The sequence below is a fragment of the Leucoraja erinacea genome, chromosome 9, assembly GCF_028641065.1.
Source record: "Leucoraja erinacea ecotype New England chromosome 9, Leri_hhj_1, whole genome shotgun sequence".
NCBI lineage: Eukaryota > Metazoa > Chordata > Chondrichthyes > Rajiformes > Rajidae > Leucoraja > Leucoraja erinaceus.
The window spans coordinates 59,093,644-59,119,371 of record NC_073385.1 but is presented as its reverse complement, the minus strand read 5'-3'; the positions used below and the strand labels follow the sequence as shown (position 1 = coordinate 59,119,371).

The following is a 25,728-nucleotide window of genomic DNA, read 5'->3' as shown; positions in this document are numbered from 1 at the left end:
CTTGACTTAACTGTGAAGCAGTTTAATCAAATGGATAGAAATGATGTGTACACCTCTCATATTACTGGTCTGGCTTTGCTCAATCTGCCTTTGCTTACATGATCTCCCAGTTGCAAACGCTTGAACTCCCCATCCCATTTCCATACTGACTTTTCTGTCCTGGGCTGCCTACATTGTCAAAGTGAGGCCAAATGTAAATTGGAAGAACAGCATTTCGTATTTTGCTTGGGGAGCTTCAAACCCAGCGGTATGAGATTTGATTTAACTTCAAGTAACCCATGCATCCCCTCTATCTTTGTCCCGCCCCTACCCTAGTCTTCATACTAGTTTTATTGTCGTCCTGTTGAGTTCCACTCTGTATAACTCGTTATCGCCTATCCAGCAACAAACAATGGACCATTGTGAGCTCCATATTTCCATTGTTATTGTTGCTTTTTGCACATTTTCCATTTGTTTGTCCTAAGTACCGTCTATATCTCTAGTTCCCCTTTCCCCTGACTCTCAGTCTGAAGAAAGGTCCTGACCCGAAATATCACCTATTCCTTTTCTCCAGAGATGCTGTCTGACCCGCTGAGTTACTGGAGCTTTTTGTGCCTGTTACTGGTATGGCAGTACTTTGCCAGTACTCAGTTCCACTGAGAGAACTTTGTGCTTGTTGTGCCACATCTGTGGTTGGTGTTATCAATTAATGGCTCTCCAGGTGATTGGGCTTGGAATGTTTGCTTTGATGAAGAATGGTTTTATGAAACAACCAGCTCGCTTCCTTGACTCCCTGATTATTTTTGGTTTCTCTGTTTATCGGATCTCTTCTCCAACCAACCTTTGACCCTTAGCGAAGTCTTGTTTAGTATGGTAAATAATGTCACATTCTGTCTCAGACTTCTCTGCACTAAACTCCACATTGGGAGTAGAACCCAGGAGTTTTTTGTTCAAGTCCTTTACATTTATAAAGACAGTAAACGAATCAAACAGCACAGCAACAGACCATTTGACACATTGAGTCTGTGCAGGTCATCAAACGCGCATTTCCACTAATCTCACTATATTCTCCCCACATTCCCATCCACTCTACCCAGATTCTGACATTTGCTCACACTAGGAGCAGCTCACAGTGGCCAATCAACACATCTCCGGTATGTGGGATGAAACGCATTTTTGTAAGGAGTGTGTGCAAACTCCACACAGATAGCAGCCAAGGTCAGGATTGAAAGCTGCATTGCTGGTGTTTGGGTAGCAGATTCACCAACTGCCCACTTACACATGGATTTACAAGGGAGCAGCAATGCTATCTGAAATGTTGCCACTTAAATTGAGACTTGGGGGTTGGGCAGCTTAATGCCAAAATGTAGTTTGAACCCTTGTCTTTTTTGGGAATGTTTGTACCGAATCGATTGTTGCGGAGAATCGGTGCAATGTTCTGGAGTGCTCTTAATGTGTAGGATTAAATTGCTTTTGTTTCCCAGTTAAGTGCTTGCTGTACTCCCGTGCCCTGTTTTGTTACCTGACTGATGAAATGGGGTCAGTTGTTGAGATCTCGCTCTAAATATATATCGAGAACTTGTCCCTGCAAGCTATTGTCTTCTGGCTCAGAACAGTTATCCCCAGTGTCTGGATTCAGTGAGAGATAAAAGCAAAACTAGGTTTTGTTTATGGAGCTGAGTGCACATCCTTGAGACATTGAATGCCCATGTAGTTGAAATTGACTCGATGACGCCAATAACTTTTCTGGGGCTTGCAGTGTGAACTTTCCTTGAAATGTCTGGGAGCTAGCTTTCTTCAAAAACTTGTGCTGAATGCTTACCTACATATTTAACACTTTTACACTTGTCTTCACTTTTCTCCATTATCCATGATTTCCATTCATTCTGAGCCCAGTTGTAAGTGCTGGCCCAGACTCTGGAAATAAGTGTTTTAACCTGCTTTCTCCTTTTCCCACCTCAGAATGTTGAGGTCTATGTTGGGTTGCAACTAATTGTATTACAAGGAATATCTCGTCAATCACAGTGTCTGTATTGCTGGCTGCTCAGGATAAACTGACAAGGATGCTTGCATCTTTCACCAGACCCTATGAACAAAGACTTTCTTCACAGAGGTAGGCAACCATCTCCTCTCTCTAGCAGCCACCCTGAGGGCAGTGTGCATTGTAAGTGAGATTCCAACAGTACTGAAAGGATCTGACTGGCTCCTCTCATCGCCAGCCAAACAAGGCCTTAGTGTTTGTTGGTGAGTTCTAGCGATGAGGCATTCTGCCAGATGATCTGGGCAGTCTGAGATGAGGGGAAAGGATGAGGTGAGGGGAAGAGGTGAGGGGAAAGGATGAGTCAAGAGCTGGAAAGTGATGAGTGAAACCGGGTGAGAAGGAGTTGATTGGTAGATGAATCAGTGGGGGGGGAGAGAGAAGGGTGGAGATGATAGCCAAGGCTGGAGGTGATAACTGGAGAAGACAAAGGGCTGTAGATGGTGGAAACATAGAAACATAAAAAATAGGCGCATGAGTAGGCCATTCGGCCCTTCGAGCCTGCACCGCCATTCGATATGATCATGGCTGATCATCCAACTCAGTATCCTGTACCTGCCTTCTCTCCATACCCCTGATCCCTTTAGCCACAAGGGCCACATCTAACTCCCTCTTAAATATAGCCAATGAACTGGCCTCAACTACCTTCTGTGGCAGAGAATTCCAGAGATTCACCACTCTCTGTGTGAAAAATGTTTTCCTCATCTCGGTCCTAAAAGATTTCCCCCTTATCCTTAAACTGTGACCCCTTGTTCTGGACTTCCCCAACATCGGGAACAATCTTCCTGCATCTAGCCTGTCCAACCCCTTAAGAATTTTGTAAGTTTCTATAAGATCCTCCCCTCAATCTTCTAAAATCTAGCAAGTACAAACCGAGTCTATCCAGTCTTCATATTAAAGTCCTGACATCCCAGGAATCAGTGTGGTGAACCTTCTCTGTACTCCCTCTATGGCAAGAATGTCCTTCCTCAGATTAGGAGACCAAAATATCTGAATACGAAATTAAGAGTAAAATATAGGATCTGAATACGAAATTAAGAGTAAAATGTAGAACCACCAGTCTGAAGAAGGGTCTCGACCCAAAATGTCACATTCCTTTTCTCCAGAGATGCAGGCTGACCCACTGAGTCACTCCAACCTTTTGGGCCTGTTCCTGTGTTATACTTTTCTATGGTAACGACCCAGAGGAGGGTCAGAGTGCAAGGTAGCCAAGTTTGACAAAAAATAGGTGGAAGAACATATTGTAATGAGGACATTATATTTCTACACAAGATATAGATTGAATGAGCAAGTGAAAACTTGAAGTGCTGATGTTTAGAAATAGGCTTTGTTACCATTGTACAAGACTACACATGGAGGCTGTGCATAGTTTTGGGTCCCTTAAGAACAGAGTTTATGTTGGTATTCTGGACAATCCAGAAGAGATTTGCTTGGCAAGTTCTTGGAATGAGAGGATTCTCCAATCACAAGTGGCTAACAAAATCGGATGTGAATTCTTTGGAGTGTAGAAGAATGCAGGGTGATCCTACTGTAACAGAAGAATCTTGGGGGCTTGATAACGTAAAGGTTGAGATTTCAATTTGTGGATGAGATATGAGTGAGCAGACATAGAAAATAAGTAACTTGTCATTTAAAACTGAAGTGTGGAGAAAAAACCTTGCAGAATGTAGTGATTCTCTGAAATTCTGTCCTTCCAAGGGTTGTAGAGATAGAGGTTTGTGTAAAGAGGGAGGAGATAAGTCTGAAGTAGGGCTTCGACCCGAAACGTTGCCTATTTCCTTCGCTCCATAGATGCTGACTCACCCGCTGAGATTCTCCAGCATTTTCGTCGACTGAAGATAAGTCTTAGAAAGGTCTGCACTAATTGAGGGCTCCAGGGAGCTGAAATAGAAGAGATGGAGCTGAGAGAGGTCAGCCATTGAATGGCGGCTCTGGCTTGTGCTCAACGGCATATTTTTGTTTTTGTGTGAGTCAACATCTATAAATATTACCAGCTACTTGGAGAGTTACCAGCTTCTGCCCTACCCAGAAAATACCTTTATTGTGCAGTTACACAATTGGAAGGGGGCAAGTCTACACTGGTCAGAAACTGAAGTTGTTCAGCTTGTAGAACGGAGAGCTTTTCTTTTGAAAGGTGTTCGCAGACTCTCCTTGATTGCCAATTTAATTCTATCAGTGCTAAATAGTGTAACAGCTAGCTAACATTGAACTTTGATATCTGTCTGTGCTGCAGGGGCAGTGCTTGGTCCACAGTGAACTGCGCTTGTTAATTTATGTCTTTTAAGTCTTTGTCAGAACAGTTTGTTTAATGCTCATCCAAAGGTTTGATGAATTTGATATAATTTGTGTTTATGTTCATGAAGTTTGCTTGATTTTGTCTTCTAATTCCAAACTCTTTCTGTGAACATGTTAATTATTATCCCTCTGTGCTGTGTTTTTGCAATAGGATGTTAAATACAAAATCCCAGTTGAAGTGCTAATTGCTTGCATTGCTTGTCTGAGCAAGAAATGTTAAACATGCAATTTTGATCTTGGTTCTATTTATGGTCATGTGTAAGGTTACTGGGGAGATTTCAGTTTTGAGTGACTTCATTCTGGATTACTGCCTACTACAGAACTAGAAACTTGCAAAGAACGTGTTGCTGGAAATGTTGTGTAACTCAACAAGTCTCTGATGGGAAACACTGGATTGTACGGGTGGGAAATTTATAACTGAGAGAGGTATTTGGTCCCGTGTATCAATGAGCTATCCAGCCTTTCCCCACTGTCCATCACTTGGTCCACAACCCCGCAGAGCACGGGACTTCCAGGTACATGCCCAGCGCAAGGTGTGGTGAGGTATCTGCACCACTGCTCATAAGGCAGCGAGATCCCGAACTTCCAGCATCTACTATGTGAAAATATATTTCCTTTTCTCTTTCCCCCCCCCTCAATCCACCAATTACTTTAAATCTATGCATCTGTTACTTTGATCCTCGGCTCGTGTCTCAGCCTTTCAACATTTTACACACCCATATCACGTCTCCTGTGCTCCACAGAAATCTACCCCAGTCTATCCAAATTTCCGTTGTATCTGCAATTTCCCAGTCCTGGCAGCAACCCCATAAATCTCCCCTGCAACATCTTGTGTGTGGTTATACCCTTTCCGTGATGTGACTGGAACTCAAGCACTAGCAGCTCTGGCATAACCTCCCTGTCCTTATATTCTGTACCTTGGTTAAAATGTAAAGCATCGCGTTTGCCTTTTAACCAACTAGTTGATTGACCTGTCATACCAGCAATGATTTGCGGATATACACTAAAAGGTTTGTTTGTTTCTTCTAGCCCTTCAGTATTATGTGTACCCCCTTGCATGGTACCTATTTAAATGCATTATCAGACACTTATCTGCCTTAACATCAGTTTGCCACATTCGGCCCAAGTAACTGGTATGTTGTCTTGCTGTCATCTTCATCTTCATTTTCAGCCACACCGCCAATTGTAGTATAATTTTCACACCGGTTTCTCACGCCTCCTACATTTGGATCTACATCACTCATTTGCACTGTAGAAAACAAGGGACCAAGTACTGGGTCCAAGTACAATGGATTTTACTGCTAATAGTTGTCCAGCCGAGAAACATCTGTAAGCTGCCATTCATTCTTCTCTTTCTGCTTTAGCCAGTTTTGGATCCGTCTAATTTAAATCTCATGGAGTTTTACTGCGCCCCAGCTGTCAAAACCCTTTTGTGGTATCGTGCCAAACTCTTTCATACTTTTCCAGTTCAGCTGCCAAAACTAGTACATGCTGTGTTTACATTTGTGCCCTGTATGAAATGGAAGAATAACACACCTTAATTAATGATTTGATCAGCCAAAATCCGCATGCTCATTCCTGGGCGATCGGACCCATGGGTCGAGAGGGTTTTGTGGAATCATGCACACTAGCCATGACAGAGTGAATCGCTGGGCACCAGGGCAGTGTTCCGCTGTGAGACTGAGATAGTCAGAAAAGTATTTTATTCCTGGGTTATATGCTGTAGGGGAATGTGGTTAAGATGGAATCATTAACCTCACCTCCTATCTTTCCTCCTCCTGTGATAGCTGTCTCCCCCCAGCCACCCCTTCTGCAGGTTTTCTATCCCCACCCTCCCCACTTCCCTTCCATCTCTGCCTCTTCTCCCCTCCCACTCCTCGCCCTTCTCACTTCCCAACCCTGCCAATTCTTGCAATCGCCCTTAATGAGCCCCTCTCTGCAGGCCCTCACCCCACTGTCCCCACCACCTCCACCTGCCATAAAGAAGCAGGCTGTCGTGCTAACTGGAAACTGTATTTTGTCATTTGAGGGTGAGTAATTGCCTGTTCACATTTCCTCCTTCCCCAAATCTCTTCCAGTCCAACCTGGCCCGCAGGGGTCTAGATGAAGATGATCGTTGTATGGAGAGTAACGGCCAGTCACAGAATGACACACGGCAGACCCAGGAGGAGTTTGGTGATGAAGAGGAGCTGTCCCTTAAATACGGAGCCAAGCACGTCATCATGCTCTTTGTTCCTGTCACTCTGTGCATGGTGGTGGTGGTGGCCACAATCAAGTCGGTCACTTTCTACACTCGGAAGGATGGACAATTGTAAGTATTTATTTGCTCTTCAATATCTAGCATTGTTCCTTTTGCAAAGTTTTCCTCACCTCTGCTCACAAACGCTTGGCAATGAAGTTGCAGAAGCAGCATCTTTAACTTTGTGAAGCACTGCAGAGTGTACAGACCCAAGCAGAAGCCTAGTGTTTTTTTAATCTCCTGGAGAAGTCCCCTCCCACTCCTCCACACCACCTAACATCCCTTTCCTATTTGTGTTTATCTTCACTTGACCTATCTATTAATAGACCTATACATGCTTCCTTTTCTTTCATAAACTTCCCGTCTAGCTACTGAATGAAGTTTCTCTTGAACCTGTCATTGGTCTTATTAATGTTGAAGTCAAGTACCTGACTTGATTTTGGAAACCAAGTAAAAAATCACAACTGTCTTTATAGGTGACTGCATGGCCCGGTGCATTGTGAAAATCATTCTTCTGCTCTTATTTTGCAAACACTGGCACCAAGCTGACTTCCAACATCACAGCCTTGTCTGGGGAAGTTGAACGAAGCGGTGAAATTGAATGTGAATTATGTTTGACTTCGAGGATTCATAAAGCTGCTTGCAGTGTGGGAATGGACCAAGTTGTGAAATGTGAACCTAGCTTTATTCCGAACATGCTTGGCATGTTAAATTAGATTAAAGACATCTGGAGATAGACACTAAAAGCTGGAGTAACTCAGCAGGACAGCCAGCTTTTCTGGAGGGAAGGAATGGGTGATATTTCGGGTCGAGGAGCATGTATTTTAAACTATGTGACACTCATCAAAACAAAGCAAAACACACACATACTCAATGTTTAATAAAGTGGAAAAATTATATTATGGGGACTCTGTTTTAAAATTACCATTAGATCAATCAGGCCTAATGATAGGAGTCGCCTCTAACTGCAAAGATTGTAGATTTTGTACCACCTCCACCTTTACCCAGTCCACCGAATAAAGCTGGAAATTTCCAACCTGATATGAGAATATTGCGTAAGGGTGGTGTGGGCGTCTATTGGTGGGGATAGCACCCATCAGGTAATGGAAATGAGAAGGTAATCAGATGTGGAGGCTGGTGAAAAACTCTTATTTACATACATACCGCAGTCCCCATCACAGATCTTCCTTTTTGTGCCGCGTCCATCTTTCTCCTGGCTTAGCAGTGATTACAATTCTCACCTGGCAACTTTGATGAAACCCATTAACTTGAAACATTTAAGCCATTAATCCCACTTAGGCCATTTTTTTTTTTGGGGCGACTACAGGCGACTGCCGCAAAAGTTTCAACTTTGAAATTTGTCCGGCGACAGTGGCGACAATTTTTGCTGTCGTAGGTGAATTCCATTGAAACTAATCCCTGGCAGTCGCCTAAAGAGTTGCCCAAGTGGGACATGCCCTTAACTTTGTTTATTTTTCGTCTCGATCACTGCTGGACACCTGAGTGCAACCATTTGTATTTCCGACACCCAAATACTTTTCATTCAGGTCGCGATTTAATCTATTAAATGAAATATAAAATAAAATGAAATATAAAAATAAAATAAAAACATGTAGTCTTCTGATCTATTGGATTTTTTGGTCCTTTGTTAGATAGCACAGGATATATTTTTACTCCCTTTCCAAATGCTACCAGGAGATGGCACACTTGTATCATGTAGAACTTGTAAGAGCAAGATAATTAAAGATAATTAATGAGGAATGGGAGAGATGAGAGCCAGGTGAAATAAACCAGAAACATGTACAGATGAAATAGAGTACAGTGGGAAGCTGTGAGGACAGTTCTAGTCCAGGAGAAATATATCCCATTTAAAAGCCAGAACAAGCTAGGCAGCAATAAATTAAGAGACTTCTTGTGGTGAAGCCTAAACTAATGAAAATACCATGCACCGAGTCCATTGGCAGTAAATAATTATCAAGAAAGGAGGGCGAGAGAAAATGGAGAACCATAAATGAGTTTGCCTGGCTTCAGTTAGTAACGGAATTGCTACATAGGCAGGATCAGAATATTTGGAAAGCAATAACATTTATTCACTTGTCAACATTTGTACCACTGACGCGGGAACCCTAACAAATCATTGGAATAGGAATGGTGCTGGCTGAGAAGGATTTATTTTAATACTTCAAAATAACGAAGAACAAGATAAGAATATCGTGCACCAGCTTGCTTAATGTGACGAGGAGGATAATGGAGAGACACAGTCAAGTTGTCAGGGCAAGGACTCTTCATAAGTACAAGGGGCAGCACGGTGGCGCAGTGGTAGAGTTGCAGCAGTTACACCCAGTCCTCATTCAGTTTTCCCCAATGCAGAGCAACCACATCTTGAGCACTGAATGCAATTCACTGAACCAATGAATGGCCCTTGTGCTCTGTCCCGAGTTAGTGTCAGCCAAAGATCTTTGGTGTCAGCTGCTTTAGCTCTTCAAACCACTCCCATTCTCATCCCTCTGGACTCATTTCAATGCTCCATTGATAGCCATTGTAAGCTCAGGAAATACTACCTCACCTTGTATCTGGGTGCATTTTTGGACTCATTGTCAACTTCAGGTCACCGTGCTTTTACCTCTATTTCATTCTGTTTCTTTTCCTTTATCATCTTTACCTGCTGGTTGTCATTGATTTGCACCTTATCAAAGACATGCAACTCTTTGCAACTTAAAACGCTTCTCACTTGCTTTCTCCGTAATTAACAAATTTTGTTCAACTGCTTATTGCCCAAGAAACTTAATTGACCTAATTTACCTCAAAAACTCTTTGGGGAAGTATGCTTCTGATTTATACCACCCTTCGTTTGGCAAAGGGGCTTCCAGCCACCACTTCTAAATGGAGCCTGAATTATAATGAATTCTCTTTCTGGACTTGCCCACCAAATGAGATAATTATTGCATATTTTGTGGTTCACTGCATGAACTTTCCACTTTGGCTAAATTAATTGGCAACAATACCAGGTAAAAAACTATGGTAATTGTTCAATTCAAAAGTTGTAAGATATACATTAGACTTAAGGAGTTTTAATTGAAGAATATTTTTGGAAGACTATCTCGAGGGGAAAAGACAAATAACTGGGAATATTTCATTTCCTGTATCCCATCATTACTCTTGAATTGAAAAAACTTTGTATAAATTCTACAAATTTGCGTTAAAAGCATGAAATAACCATGCACTTAAATTTAAATATTTCAGTTTAATATATAATGCTAGATGGAAAACTAGAGTTCTAGATCATAATTAAAGTGAGTGGTCTGGCCTCGCAGCTTTTGCTGCTTCAGGGTGAAGTACAGAGCACGTGATCTTTTCATCCAAAAGTACTCGTGCAAGGTAAGATCCTGAACGGTTTATAAAATCCATTGTACCCCAGCCTGGCATTGATTTTGTGTTGACGAAAGCAGGAAAACGCTCGGGTTGCAGGGAGAGTTGGAAGGGAATCTTGGGGTGTGGGTGGGCCTGGCAGAGTTCCAATCTTATGGTCAACTTTCCTGTCAAATATCTTTTGTAAGCTTGCTTAACATTGTTGAATAATGATGTCATAAATTGGAAAGTTAACGAGTCAGTTAAAACAGAGGGCGTAGTCAAAGTGGGGAAGTGATCGTAATTAGTACTGTGAAGATTTATCCTTGTCTATTGTGAAGTTTTGAAGAAATTTTGTCATTGATTACTTACTGTGCGAACAGGTGTTGAATCAGTTCATTATCCAGGTGGAAGTGGTCTGACATTTGTGGGGTGTTTTGTGCCTTCAGATTGTACACACCGTTTACAGAAGACACAGATAACATTGGACAGCGAGCTGTGAACTCCATTTTGAACACACTCATTATGATCAGTGTCATTGTGGTGATGACCCTGATTCTTGTGCTTCTCTACAAATACAGGTGCTACAAGGTATGTGCCACAGATTTTCTTGCTTCACAAGGCACACATTTTGATATCCTTTTCCAGAGAACAAATTTTTAACTGATTTAAAACATATCCGAAGTAAAATGCCAGCACATTTGGGGAAATTATACAAGTAGTTGTTTCAGAGGCACTATATCCAAATTTAATCTTATTTTCTAAGTTTATGTTGTTTCATAAGCTGTTTTTCCCTTTAGATGACCATGGATGAGATCCAAACCATTTCTGCTTGAAGAGTACTTGGTTGGTGCAGACAGGGTTAGGCCAAAATACCTGTTTTTATGCTCTTTAATTCACTGACTTTCCAAAGGGTGATTGCATTGGCGTCTAGCTCTTGCATGTCTAATCTTCATAGAACGTGTATGAAGCTGGTGAGGCCAGTTTACCTATTGTATTGTCTTGTGTTCAATTTCTTCTTTAGTCAATGGCTTGCATTTGTTCACATCAATGACCCCAGCTTATCTCTCCGACTTGCAGAACCTTTGTTCATGACCAATCGGTTATTGACATCCACCCCTTGCTCTGACAATGTCTCAATCTTTGCTTCATTCAATTTACTCTCCTCCATTAAGCACCATTTGACTTGTCCCAAAACTACATGTGGCTGAGCGTTACATTTATCCGATGTTCCTCATTCAATTTACTCTCCCATGAAGCACCTTTTGGACATTTTTTTTCGGATGGGGGTACAAACTAAATGCATGTCAGTATTTCTATGTTCAGTACTGCCACAATATCTACTGTCACTGCATGGGGAAAATTGGTGTTATCAGAAAATGTATATTTTTTCAACTCCCAATGATTTGTTTGCAAATTAGATTGCTCCAGTCCTTCTCCCAAGTGCACCTCCCTCCTGACAATTTTCTCTCTGCTCAATTCTGGCTTTTGTTGATGGGTTTAACTATCATTCTATCTGCTCAAAATCCTGTGTTTCTAGTTCATGTAGACTAATGAGATGCACTTGCTGAAACATTCATAGAAAAGTTTATGCAGAACTCTCATGGCTGTCGGGATCAGTCATTGGTCATTGAATGAGTCAAGATTGTGGCGAGGTTGACTTGTGCAAGGTGGGTAACCTGGAGTCAATGCCCACCAGGGAAAGGTTAACAAGCTGAATTTGGGGGAGGGGGGGGATTGGGGAAAAGCGTGCGATGGGATTCCGGGGTGAAACGAGGAGGAGAAAGAAGATGCACAGAACACACAGTGGTGCAGCATCTAGTCCTGTAGACTGAGCACCTGCAACCAGATTCAACTTTGGTGCTCTCCATGTGGCGTTTGCATGTTCTCCCTATGGCCACATGGGTTTCCACTGGCAGCTCCACTTTCCTCCCACATCCCATGTGGATTGTTGGCTTAATTGGTTGCTGTAAATTATTCCTGGTCAGGTGTGTGATAGGATCTGTGGGCTGTTGAGGGGAACATGTGAGGATTCCCCAAGATGTGACGGTTAGTTGGGTTAATTTGCTTCTTTAAATTGCCCCGGGTGTATCTGGATCGTGGGAGAAACAGAGTGGTATGTGGGAGAGCTTACAGTGAAACGGGCAATAATAGGATTGATGGGAATGCATTACAGTCATCATAGACTCTGGGCCTCCTTAGTTTAAAGAGAATATAAAAGTGCCCTGCCCATTTTCTTATCGTTGTCAGGAAAATTTGGTGGTGGGGGTAGGGCATGTGGGAGATCAAGTTTTGTGGAAATTTGTGTTTAATAGAGCAAGCGGGGGCTCTGGGTCAAATGGTTTGCTATGTTGTATGGAAATATGACTGATACTAAATGAGGACCTGGAAAGATAAAGAGCATTACAGGCCTGTGGTGTTTTAATATCTCATATACTCATGTACTTAGGCTCATATACTGTAAAAGGATGTAGTGACAGTAACAGTTTGGGAACTTTGTATTAGTTTAGTTTAGAGATACAGCGCGGAAATAGGCTCTACGGCCCACCGAGTCTGCGCTGACCAGCGATCCCCGCATATTAACACTATTCTACACACACTAGGGACAATTTTTACATTTACCAAGCCAATTAACCTACAACCTTTAGGTCTTTGGAGTGTGGGAGGAAACTGAAGATCTCGGAGAAAACCAACGCAGGTCAAGTATTTCTCTTGGCTGTAAAATATTCGGAATATTTTGGTGGGAATGACAGGTTTGATCAAATGTAGCTCCTGGTAAAGATGTTTTCAAAGTAAAACCGGATTCCGCTTGATAAGAATTCAGCAATGCTGATGATGCTGTTATGAATTGAGGATTCAGCATGGGTCAAAAATAGCGTAAAGAGAGAAAATCATTTGTGGGGAAAAACACCTCTGTTACAGGATTCACTGTTGCGATAATTGGGGAGGAGCTACAATTTTTCCCGTATTGAAGTATGAAAGTCATTAGCAGTTGGGTAGGAATTGAATGTCATAGAGCTTCATGCTTTGTCCTGATCCACTGAGGAAGCAAGTAGTGTCAAATCAGGTTTGAGGGGATAAGAATAGTTTCAATGGGACCATTTTGGGAATCTGATCATATTGTTTAAATAATCAAACCTAAAATTAGTTTGTTCAAATTAGTTCTGACCTAGGTTGTTTAAATTTAGGATGGCAGGTAATTGAGCAAATAGGAGCTGGCTCATACACAAGGAATACATTCCTTTGAGTGAGAAAGGAAGGCATCCCAAAGATATGATTCCACAAATCATGATTTAAAGAGGCAAAGTGATATAAAGACAGAAAGAATTATAACAAAGATCAAAAACACATAGGAGGGTCAAGTTGTACAAGTCTCAGAAAAATATGATGAGGAATCAAAGGATGCAACAAGGCGAGATTTGTGTAAAGTAGGATGGGTCGGAAGGAACTGCAGATGCTGGTTTGCCAAAATTCAGGTCTTATTGTGGAAGCATTGGGCACTGTGAAGTGCTACTGTGCAATTTCCATCCAACATCTTGGGAAATAGGAATGCTGCCAATTGAACAGATGAAGACAGTAACAATACCGGATAGAAAAATGCAACACTTCTCAAAAACAAAATCAACAAATCCAAATGGCATGCATCCAAGGTTATGAATGAAATTAATGTGTATAAAGCAGGGATTCTGGCCCCAATCTTCATACAACTGGAGGATGGTAAATATTGCTGCCTGTTTTAAAATTAGTGGTGAAGGATAAGACTTGCCATTGTAGGCCAGTCAATTCAATGTTGTTGGTACAAAAAAACACCATAATCTGGAACAAAATGGAAAAGTATTGGGTAATATGTGAACATTAGCATCAAAATTAAATTGTTAAAAAGCAAACTGCATGTAATCAATGTGATTGAAAGTACGTTAATGAGGGTGTTACAGCTGCTGTGCATGAAGATTTTTTAAAAAGGGTTTAACAGATGGAAATTATTACTTGTGGAATTATTGATGCAGTGGCAGCATGGATACAGACGTGGGTGAGGAACAAATATGAAGTGAGTTGACGGTTTTCCAGACTGGAGGGACAAAAACCATGGCATTCCCCAGGGTGGGGAGCTGGAGGGTCAGTGGGAGGCCACTGCATTCCTGCTTGGATAAATAGGATGTAACTTCAAGGTTTGCACCATGTCACAAAAACATGGTGCTGGCGTAGCTCAATGTCTCTGGAGGACATGGGTAGTCGATATTTGGGTCAGAAATCTGCCCTGATACGTTGCCTATCGATCTGAAGAAAGATCAACCTAAAGCGTTGCCTATCCATGTCCTCAAGAGATGCTGCCTAACCTGCTGAGTTACTCTAGCACTTTGTGTTCTACGTGAGATTTTAGCATCTGCAGTTACTGGTGCCTCCAAAGCACTGAAATGGGTGGTGATACACTTCAGGCGGACATGGGCAGAGAGGTGATAGGGCACTGGAGAAAGAATTACAATATAAACAATTAGAAACTGTAGAAGTAGTTTTGTAGAATAACATTATGGAAGAGTAACCCATTGAGTGGAGAGGCTGGGATTGTTTGTCTCAGCATTCAAGAGTGGAGATTGACTGGAGGCTCTGAGAAACTCTTTTGCAGAGTGAGGAAGGAGAAATGAATTGCAGATGGAACGATGAATAACTGGGTTTAAGGTGGTTCGTGGATTAGTTGCAGAACAGGTACACAAATGTTTTTATCCGTGTGATCTTGAGTCTGGTTAGGGAGCCAGATCAGTTTTAGTCTTCAATATATATTTGTTGGGGGGAAATTCTCAAGCCTATGGAGAGAGGAGAGTGTAGTGGAGTTGTGTGGCAGTCAAAGAGCTAGCACAGACAGGTATGTTGGGCAACACGACTCCTACATCAGTGCTTACCAACCTGGGCTGAAAGACTCCTTTGGGGTGGACCACTAATTAATAATGTTGAAATAATTAGAAAGGGGTGTAGCAGATCGATGGGGTGTGAAATTGTAGGGGTTTTCATTTCTAGTCATCTATTAACATTATTGTGTGCTGCCAGTAGAGCATCAAACTAATCCAGTACTTGTTCAGCATGATTGGACTGCAAGAAGCATGAGCATTGACCTAAACAGTTCTGTGGTGATGTATATCTGCAAAAAGATAGTTGCACTTCTATGCGTCATATTCTCGGGATGATCATCAGAAGGGCTTTCTAGCCAGTGTTTCTTCTGAAGTGTGGCTGTTACGATGCAAGGCACATGACACCCAATATTCACACAGCATGTGCCCCACAAGAAGCCACTGCATAATAAATGGGTAGTGCATGATGTTGGTTGAGGTGTATGTGTGACTAGGTCATTCGAGAAAATGGACTCTTCGCTAAAGGATCTTTTGCATTCAATTTAGGGGGCAGGTGGGCTGATCCAAAAGACAGCACTCCTGACAGCACAGTAGTCCCCACAGACCCCCATCACACTATTTAGCTGCTCAAGGCTCATGAAAACTGCTTTGAGGCCACAGCCTTTTGACACTGTCGAGCTTGCTACACACTGATTCATGGCCTGCAATCAGTAGGTATCTGAAAGGTGATCAGTACCTCAATGTGACAGTGAATAGTGTCCCGTTCCTAACTTTATATTATATTAATGTGTGTGTGCGCCTTTGGAGAAATAAAACACACCTCGTGACTGAAACCTTATGATTTTTCTTGTTTTTTTTTTTAATAGGTAATTCATGGATGGCTGATAATTTCATCGCTCTTGCTCCTTTTCTTTTTCTCCTTCATCTATTTGGGGTAAGTAACTTTTTTGAAAATGATGCTAGTATTATTTAACAATCTGTCTGGTATAAAGGGTCAGCTGACATTCACCTGGTAGGTAGCAAGTCAGAACAACCAGTCTAGAAACTGATACTGATGTAATAGTCCCAGTGGTTTCTGACTGAGCACGATGGGAGATGACAGAGACAGAAGCCTGGCTGAATGAATGTAATAAGGAGTTGTACAGGGACTGTTTCAGCCAGCAAACCAAAGTCCTGTGTATATTTTTTTCCCGCAGGGAAGTCTTTAAAACTTATAATGTTGCCATGGATTACTTCACATTAGCAATCTTGATCTGGAACTTTGGAGTGGTCGGAATGATATGTATTCACTGGAAGGGGCCACTTCGATTACAACAGGCCTACCTGATCATGATCAGTGCTCTGATGGCCCTGGTTTTCATCAAGTACCTTCCGGAATGGACTGCATGGCTCATCCTGGCTGTGATTTCTATATACGGTAAGATCTCATTTTGCTTTGATTCAAATAGCATTCTGAAGTTGAGACTCGGTAGTGGGTTCGGTAAGTAAGCAGGTGTGATGCTTTTTTTGCTTGTTCAATGGAGGTTCTGATATTAGTGCATCATGAAGCCATGCCTTTTAAAAAGTGTGCAGGCATTATAATGGTTCAGGCTCGCAACAAGGGAGGAATAGAATAATTGTGGGGACATACAAGTCCAAAAGACAGGTATTTAACAGTTTACAAATAAATTCTGCTGATTGCCCATTAGGATAAATCAATTCACGAAACATTCTGAGCAATGAGGAATCTGAGGAAGGACATTCTTGCCATAGAGGGAGTACAGAGAAGGTTCACCAGACTGATTCCTGGGATGTCAGGACTTTCATATGAAGAAAGACTGGATAGACTTGGCTTGTACTCGCTAGAATTTAGAAGATTGAGGGGGGATCTTATAGAAACTTACAAAATTTTTAAGGGGTTGTACAGGCTAGATGCAGGAAGATTGTTCCCGATGTTGGGGAAGTCCAGAACAAGGGGTCACAGTTTAAGGATAAGGGGGAAGTCTTAGGACCGAGATGAGAAAAACATTTTTCACACAGGTGGTGAATCTCTGGAATTCTCTGCCACAGAAGGTAGTTGAGGCCAGTTCATTGGTTATATTTAAGACGGTTAGATGTGGCCCTTGTGGCTAAAGGGATCAGGGGGTATGGAGAGAAGGCTGGTACGGGATACTGAGTTGGATGATCAGCCATGATCATATTGAATGGTGGTGTAGACTCGAAGGGCCGAATGGCCTACTGCTGCACGCCAAAGACGTACAGGTTTGTAGGTTAATTGGCTTGGTAAATGTAAAAATTGTCCCTAGTGGTGTGCAGGGATCGCTGGTCGGCGCAGACCCGGTGGGCCAAAGGGCCTGTTTCCGCACTATCTCTAAAAAAAAGAATGGAAGCTGAATCCGACAGGTCAGCCAGATAATCCTTCCCGCAGTTGATGATTAAACCCTCCGCAGTCACTTCCCTCTTTACTTTATTGTTATCGTTAGATGCCGAGCTTCAAAGCAAAGTCTGAACATTTACATTTTACAGTTTGCCTCTTCCCCATCCCTAGGGATATGCTGGGATTTTCATGAGGAATTTTTGACAGCCACATAAAAGACTGCATAGAAATTCTAATTCGGGATGCATAAGATTCTGAACAGCAGGTCCCATGCATCAGGAAATGCTGATTTTGTGTAATTAATTGTGTATGGTTAGCTGCTATGACTGGGTTCAAAGGGGGCCAGAGTTGGGGTGTATATTTTAATCTTGCAGCCATTGTTAATGACAGCTGTTGTCGGAAAATTAAACCAAAGTAACGGCCAGACTTGTCTAATAACAAGAGGGAATCATGCAACAATTTCTGGTATACTTGAAGTACACTGCTGAGGTGATCAAGGAACATGGGGAGGTTGGGAGAAGGAAGGAACTGAAGTGAATGATCAGCCCCAATCACATTAAATGGTGGAAGAGGGCCAAGTGATCCACTCCTACATTTTCACGCATTTTCTGTCCCAGATTGTGAAAACAAATCTTAACATTGATTCAAAGGTGCAGCATGGAACGGGCCCTTCAGCCCACCGAGTCCATGCCCACCACTAGTTCTATTATCCCACTTTCTCTCCTACTCCCTACACACCAGGTACAATTTACAGAGGCAAATTAAACTACAAACCTGCACGTCTTTGGGATGTGGAAGGAACTCCACAGTCACAGAGAGAACATGCAAACTCCACACGGACAGCGGCCGAGGGCAGGATCCAATCCTGGTGTCTGGCTATGAGGCAGCATCTCTACCAGCTGTGGCTGTGCTGCCCCATGTAGAGTGTATTCCTGCTTTTTTGTTCAGGCACAGGTTGTTATGAAGAGCTCCTTCTGTGATTGGGACTCTGATTTTTTTTCTATTACAAATCTCAAATTGTGGAGTACAGAGGCAAATAAATAAATGACGGGTCTTTGTCCCAAACATTATGGAGGGCTCTTTATAATTGACCATATGAGTAATGAAGGATTGATATGGGATGCAGTGGTTAAAATTCCCATGGTGGATATAGAATTCTAGTTGCAGCTTGACGGGGAACACCACGGGACCAAAACCATTATCTTAAACTTAAGTAGGAACAGTTACAGTGGTATGAAGGTGGAATTTTAAGGGTGGACTGGGAAAATAAGCTCAGAGACAGGTCATGAGATGGAAATGGAAGATATTCAAACAGCTGGTCAAACACTTGGTAGGAATTTGTCCCAATTACCTGGATTTCATGAGAGGGATGCATGAGAAGGAGCAACGATGATGTTAAATAGAAAAGTAGAACATGGAAGTAGAAGCTGGGAGGTCATGTTGCAGTTGTATATGACGTTGGTGAGACCGCATTTGGAATATTGTGTTCAGTTCTGGGCACCATGTTATAGGAAAGATATTGTCAAGCTTGAAAGGGTGCAGGAAAGATTTACAAGGATGTTGTCAGGACTAGAGGGTGTGAGCTATAGGGAGAGGTTGAGTAGGCTGGATCTCTATTCCATGGCGCGCAAGAGGATGAGGGGAGATCTTATAGTGTACAAAATCATGAGAGGAATAGATCGGGTTGATGCAGAGTCTTTTTGCCCAGAGTAAGGGAATCTAGGACCAGAGGACAAAGGTTCAAGGTGAAGGGGAAAAGATTTAATAGGAATTCGAGGGGTAACTTTTTCACACAAAGGGTGGTGGGTGTATGGAACAAGCTGCCAGAGGTAGTTGAGGCTGGGACTATCCCATTGTTTAAGAAACAGTTAGGTACATGAATAGGACAGGTTTGGAGGGATAGGGACCAAGCGCACGCAAGTGGTACATTGTTGGCCGTGTGGGCAAGTTGGGCTGAAGGGCCTGTTTCCACACTGTATCACTCTATTACAAAGTGCCAAGGCCAGGTGGTAGGGCAGGTGGGAAGTTTTGGGGATTCAGAGCGAAAGTTTGAAAAGCTCATTTTAAATAAAAAGGGAGAAAGGTGCTTTTGAGAGAAAATGTGTAATATCAAAATAAACAGTGAGAGCTTTTATGGATCAACTTACCATCAGCTATGGTAAGTGTGGGACCTGTCGAGACCAAGGGCTGGTGATTTAATCAATAGGAAACAAACAAGTTGTATTTTCTTGCATCATGGAAACAAACCCTACTCCCCATCACCCAACGCTGACCATTGGGCACCCATCTGTATTATGGTATACTCCTATTTATCGACTAGCACCGACTTCGAAACTATAATCCCATCCAAACTCGTTGGACCTAGGAATATGCATCTACCTCTGCCTCAAGATTTTTGACTTTCTGTCCCACAGACCACAGTCAGTGAGATATAGGTGACAATGCCCCCACAATAACTCTCAACAATGCCCCGCCCCGCCCCTCCCGTAAGAATGGGTTCAGTCCCCTACTATTCTCCCTGTGCACTCGTGACTGCTGCCAAATGCAGCTCTAACTGCATCTGCAAGTTTGCATATGACACCACGGTGGTGGGCTGGATCACGAATAATGGCAAAGTTAAGTACGAGAGAGGGAGAGAGAGAGAGAGAACCGTATCATGATGACAGGATAACGTATTCCTCAATGTCAGCAAGGCGAAGGAGCTAGTTATTGACCCAAGGAAGGCTGGTGGAGTACAGTGAACCTTCGCAATAACGGATCTAGATATAGCGGATTTTGGTATATAGCGGTGGTTCGTTGCCCCCCCCCCCACTTCCGGCAGTTACCCAAAGAGCTGGCGCCACGTGGTGTTGTTCTGGTGGTGGGAGTGGAGAGAGCGAGCAGCATGAAGGTGGCATTAGTTCCAGACATGTCTGTAGTGCAACGCATGTGGGGCTCTGCACCTCCCCAGCCTCTGGGTTCCTACTTGTTTAACCACCTCCATGCCGCACGCTGCTGGCCCTACCCCCTCACTCGGTTATAGCAGACAATCGGCAATAACAGACATTATCCCCCCCCCCCCCCCCACCCCTGGCCCGTTATTCTAAGGGTTTGCTATGCATGTCACAATCAGAATTAATGGTGCCAAAGTGGAAATGGTTGAGTATATCAACATTAATATTAGCAATGATCTGTTGTGAACTAAATACGTTGAAGTGACTGCCAAGAAAGGTTCACCAACACCTCTACGTCCTCAGGAGACTGAGGACATTTGGCATGTCTCCAATGACTTACAAACGTTTGCAAGAAATTGCAGAGAATTCTTTAGGTAGCCCAGTCAATCATGCATGCAAAACTGCCCCCACCATTGACTCCATTTACACTTCATGCTGCCTTGGAAAAGCCATCAACATAATCAAAGACTTGACCTGCCCCAATCATTCCTTCTCCCTGCTCCCGTCGGGCAGAAAGTACAGAAGCTTGGGAGCATGCACCACAGGAATGCTGATGAATGGTCTTTTCATAAGCTAGGGTATGGTCTAATTCATCACTACCCCATTGTGGACATTGGACTTTGTCTCTGGAACTATTCTGCTCTAATGCTCAGAACTATATTCTGCACTTTGTACCTTCCTCTTTGCTCGACGTTTTGTACTTGAGTTTGATTGTATTGTATTTTATTATCTGATCTGATTGGGTAGCAAGCAGAACAAAGCTTTCCACTGCATCCCGTTACACTTAATAAATTAATAAACATGACATTAATAAACTTAAACCATTCCCAAGGTCTTCTGATCTCTCTTCTGCATCTTTAAACTCATTAGACCTCCCTTTTTGCTCTTCCTAGGCTTGCTGTTGCTTAATTTATAAAAGCCTGTCCATCTCCCAACAATTCAAATACTAATGCCTCTTTATATTCTACAAAATGTAACCATGGTTGCAGCTCATATTGGTGCATTTATCCTTGAATATGAAATCTCTGGTGGGGTAGCTCATTAGCTTTGTCCAGCGACTGAATTGAAGCAAATATTTTAATATAGCCCGTGTGTTCAAAGAGTGCATTTCTTTCAGTAAGATGACTGCAATTTTGTAAATCTGAGGATTGTTTGTTACTCTCCAATCTGTGTTTGAGTACCTCTTTCATAGGAAAAGAATTGGAAAAAGTGGGTCAGATGATCTATTTTAGTTATGGTCCTCCAGTTCTGTGTGATAGTTTGTCTAAATCCCCTTAAGGCCTTGTCTGTCCTCACCTTTGCAGCCAGCTCTCCATTCACCACTGCTGTGACTAAAATGATCATTCATAGTCGCGTCCCTCTCTGTAATCTCCTTCAGTCTTGTAACCTTCCTGAGGTCAGACTCCCTCCAGTCCTAACCTCTTTAACCTCTCCCTAATCTCCAGAATTTCTTCAACTCTGTCTGACTCTTTCCTCTAAGATCATGCTTCCTCGTTGAGGTAAGCTTTAGCTTATGCACTATAGTATCTCCTTCAGCCTCAATTTCCTGGCTGATAATACTTCTATGAAGCAATGTCACGTGCTTGCCAAGTTAAAAGTGCCGCGTACATTATTTAACCTTGCCTCTTGTATGTTCGCCCCTCATCCTGAGTCTGAAGAAGGGTCCTGATCCAAAAACGTCACCTATCCATGTTCCCGATGGATGCTACCTAACCTACTTAGTTACTCCTTATCATTTGTCTTTACTGCATACTTGTGTTCATTCCTTCAAATGGGAGAACTAGTTTCCTTTCTCTATCTCTCTCTTCCTCTACTAATTATTCTTGCCAGTCTTGCTATGTTTTTGATGCCATATCGAATAAGACTTGTGGACAAAGTTGCCTTCAGGGTGTCTGTAAAAGCTGAATCCACTCCTTACCTGGGGATAAGCCTGTACTTGCATTTAGGGAATTAAAAAAAACAAAACACGTTTTACATTCAAACAACAGTTGGAGTGCAGCAAGTCAAAATAAAGAACTATCCATGGAAATGTAGGTCAAGTGGAGTTAAGATATGGATTAGCTGTGATCTGATTGAACATTGTAATGAGTTAAGTAGCTGCCTGGGCTGCTCTCCTACGCCATCTGCAATTCATTGGGCTGTTCTGCCATCTGTAGCCACAGTCACATTGTCAATGCTGCATTCAATGTGATGTTAACATAGAAAGGAACAGCAATATTCTGAGAATGTCACCAAGGTATTAATGTATTTCAATTTTACTTTACTAGTGATGGTCACTTACATGGTGCATTGTCAGTGTGTTCTGACTGTAAAATCTATTGAATTTGCTTTTTTTTTTTTTTTAGAACTTTCGATTGATGATGCAAAGTTTATAATGAGTGATTGTTATTATTTTCAGATCTGGTGGCGGTTCTGTGCCCAAAAGGCCCCTTGCGTATTCTAGTGGAAACTGCCCAAGAAAGAAATGAACCGATATTTCCAGCTCTGATCTATTCCTGTAAGTTGAGTGGTTAATTTTTGGTTCCTTAGCTGACAGTCGCTGTGCACCCGATTTAACTCTTGTATTTGGTCTGATGTAGCAACGATGGTCTGGCTGGTTAACATGGCGGATGTCGATCCAGAGGCCAGGTTACCCCCAGCAAATGACTCTGGTTCTGAAGCAAACAGTGAGTACATTTTATTTGTTGATCTTTATAGAAAATTTTAAAGTAAAGTAAAAATATTCATTCTGTAAGGAGCGCAACTGGAGTAGCCATGACTGTGGTTAGCAGTTCGGATCAGAAGCTGGATGAGGGTACAGTGAGTGACTGACTGACTTCCTGATGCCCCAAGGGCTTTCAGCATCTGCTAGGCATGAGTCAGGAATGTGATGGAACAGTGTAGGAAGGAACTGCAGATGCTGGTTTAAACCAAAGATAGACACAAAAAGCTGGAGTAACTCAGCGGGACAGGCAGCATCTCTGGAGAGAAGGAATGGGTGACGTTTTGGGTTGAGACCCTTCTTTAGGAAAAAAGGTCTCGACCTGAAACGTCACCAATTCCTTCTCTCTAGAGATGCTGCCTGTCCCGCTGAGTTTGTGTGATGGAATAGTTTTCACTTGCATTAACAAGTGTTGCTCCAGCAACTCTCAAAGCCTGATGCTATCCAGGATAAAGCTGGATTAAACCAAGAAAACTGGATCCAGTTTGCTTGGTGCCCCATCCACCTCACTATATCTTTGTTCCCGCCTGGTTGGGCCTGAAAATATTTTTTGCAAAGACTAGTCTTTGACACTTCCACCCTAGTTCTGACAATCCACCCTATCTATGCCCCTTAAGTCTCCCTCAACTTCCAGTACTCCAGAGAAAATTGTCCAAGTCTAATCTCCCCGTGTAGCTAATATCCCCTAATCCAGGCAGCATTCTGATAAACCTTTTCTACACCCTCTCGAAAGCCTCCACATCCTTCCTGTAATGAGGCGACTAGAACTGCATACAATACTCCAAATGCTGCCTAACCAAAGTCTTATCGAGATCCAGTTCAACGTTAATTGATGTTTTTATAAACCGAGTACATAAATTCCACGTGAAATAACATAGACATTTTATTTTAAAATAATAGAATAGAATAGGATGCCTTTTATTGTCATTCAAACAGACGAGTTTTGAACGAAAATTCATTCCTACAGACATGACATTACAAAAAAAAAACCCAAGACACACTTAACACAATTTACACAAACATCCATCACAGTGAATCTCCAACACCTTCTCACTGTGATGGAAGGCAAAGTCTTATCTTTTCCCTTTGTTCTTCTCCCGCGGTCCAGCAGTCCAACTGCAGCGTCGAGATGTCTTACCACCCCAGCGGGTGATGGTAAGTCCCGCGGCCGTTTAAGCCGCGCGGGGCGATGTTAGGCCCCGCTCCGGGTCATTTAAACCCAGCGATTCTGGCGGGAGAAGTTGCCGTTGTGGGATCTCCTAAAAGAGGTCTCCCATCAGACACCTGCGAGCTCCCGATGTTCCTGTCCACCGGGCCTGCGGCCAGAGCCTCCGAAGCTCCGAAGTCGGGTTGTAGCCGCCCGCCACAACAGCACTCCGCGCCCTGAAGTCAGCCAGCTCCGTGATGGGGAGTCTGCAGGCTCCGCGACTGGAGCCCTCGCGTTGGTTCCGGTTGGAGGCCGCCGCCGGCTCCACGATGTTAGGCCCAACGACACTGGAGACCTGACAGGGAAAAAGTTGGGTCCCCGTACAGGGAAGAGATTAAATGGTTTCCCCCACATATATACTGCTAAAAAATAATAAAAATTAGAACCAAAAACATACATCTAACGGGACAACATTTAAAAAAAAAAGACAGACGGACTGAAGTCGAGCCGCTGCTGTTGGGCACCGTCACTCCAAAATAACTGCTAGATTCAGATGCTGGTAATTAAATGACTGTTTTGAAAAGAAATTATTTATTCCGTGACTTGCTATTTGTTTTCCCTTTAAATGATTGTAGGCTTGTGATGTTTTTTTTAACTCTTATTGGGTGATAAATACCCCAAAGGCACAGCTGGTTCTGAATCACTCCAACTTTTTCACCAAAAAGTTTGAGTATAGGAGCAGGGAGGTTCTACTGCATTTGTACAGGGTCTTGGTGAGACCACACCTGGAGTATTGCGTACAGTTTTGGTCTCCAAATCTGAGGAAGGACATTATTGCCATAGAGGGAGTGCAGAGAAGGTTCACCAGACTGATTCCTGGGATGTCAGGACTGTCTTATGAAGAAAGACTGGATAGACTTGGTTTATACTCTCTAGAATTTAGGAGATTGAGAGGGGATCTTATAGAAACTTCAAAATTCTTAAGGGGTTGGACAGGCTAGATCCAGGAAGATTGCTCCCGATGTTGGGAAAGTCCAGGATAAGGGGTCACAACTTAAGGATAAGGGGGAAATCCTTTAAAACCGAGATGAGAAGAACTTTTTTTACACAGAGAGTGGTGAATCTCTGGAACTCTCTGCCACAGAGGGTAGTTGAGGCCAGTTGATTGGCTATATTTAAGAGGGAGTTAGATGTGGCCCTTGTGGCTAAGGGGATCAGAGGGTATGGAGAGAAGGCAGGTACGGGATACTGAGTTGGATGATCAGCCATGATCATATTGAATGGCAGTGCAGGCTCGAAGGGCCGAATGGCCTACTCCTGCACCTAATTTCTATGTTTCTATGTTAAAAGCAAAAAAAATCCCTCCGGATATTAGAAATCTCAAGTAAAAACAACTGTAGGTCAGGCAGTATCTGGCACTGTAAGGCAGCAACTCTACCACTGTGTTGCCCAAGGTTAACTAAGTGAGGAATTGAATCATTGGATTTTGCAACTGAGAAGGTCATGCTTTGGCCTCACGGAATAACCAGTCCCTCAGTCTCATTCCCTTGCTCTTTTTGCAAAGCTCTGCAGATTTTCCTTTCCGATCATTTACGAACATTTACTGTTGAATCTGCTTCCACCATCTTTCCACCTGTGCCTTCCAGTTCACTGGGCAGAGCGGTTGTCAGATTGGTCCGTTGCACAGGGCGTGCAAAATCTAGGTTACAAGGAAACTGGGAACGGACATTGCTCTGGGAGGCAGCATAGACTCAACGAATGGATACAAATGTATGAAATATGAATATAAAATGCTCTTTTAAAATAAAATACACTTCCAAAGTTTGTTGTCTTGAAACTAAAAGTAGT

At 42.8% G+C, this 25,728-nt stretch overlaps 1 protein-coding gene across 4 annotated transcripts in view; it reads left to right on the top strand.

Annotated features, from left to right (window-relative positions):
- Positions 1-25,728, top strand: part of psen1 (presenilin 1) — a 57,411-nt gene that overhangs the window by 26,298 nt on the left and 5,385 nt on the right. For all 4 annotated transcript variants that reach the window (XM_055640913.1, XM_055640911.1, XM_055640912.1 and 1 more), the window contains exons 3-8: positions 6,391-6,623; positions 10,349-10,490; positions 15,610-15,677; positions 15,940-16,160; positions 22,431-22,529; positions 22,612-22,698. In XM_055640913.1, coding sequence (XP_055496888.1) covers positions 6,391-6,623; positions 10,349-10,490; positions 15,610-15,677; positions 15,940-16,160; positions 22,431-22,529; positions 22,612-22,698 — 850 coding nt within the window. The remainder of the gene's footprint in view (positions 1-6,390; positions 6,624-10,348; positions 10,491-15,609; positions 15,678-15,939; positions 16,161-22,430; positions 22,530-22,611; positions 22,699-25,728) is intronic.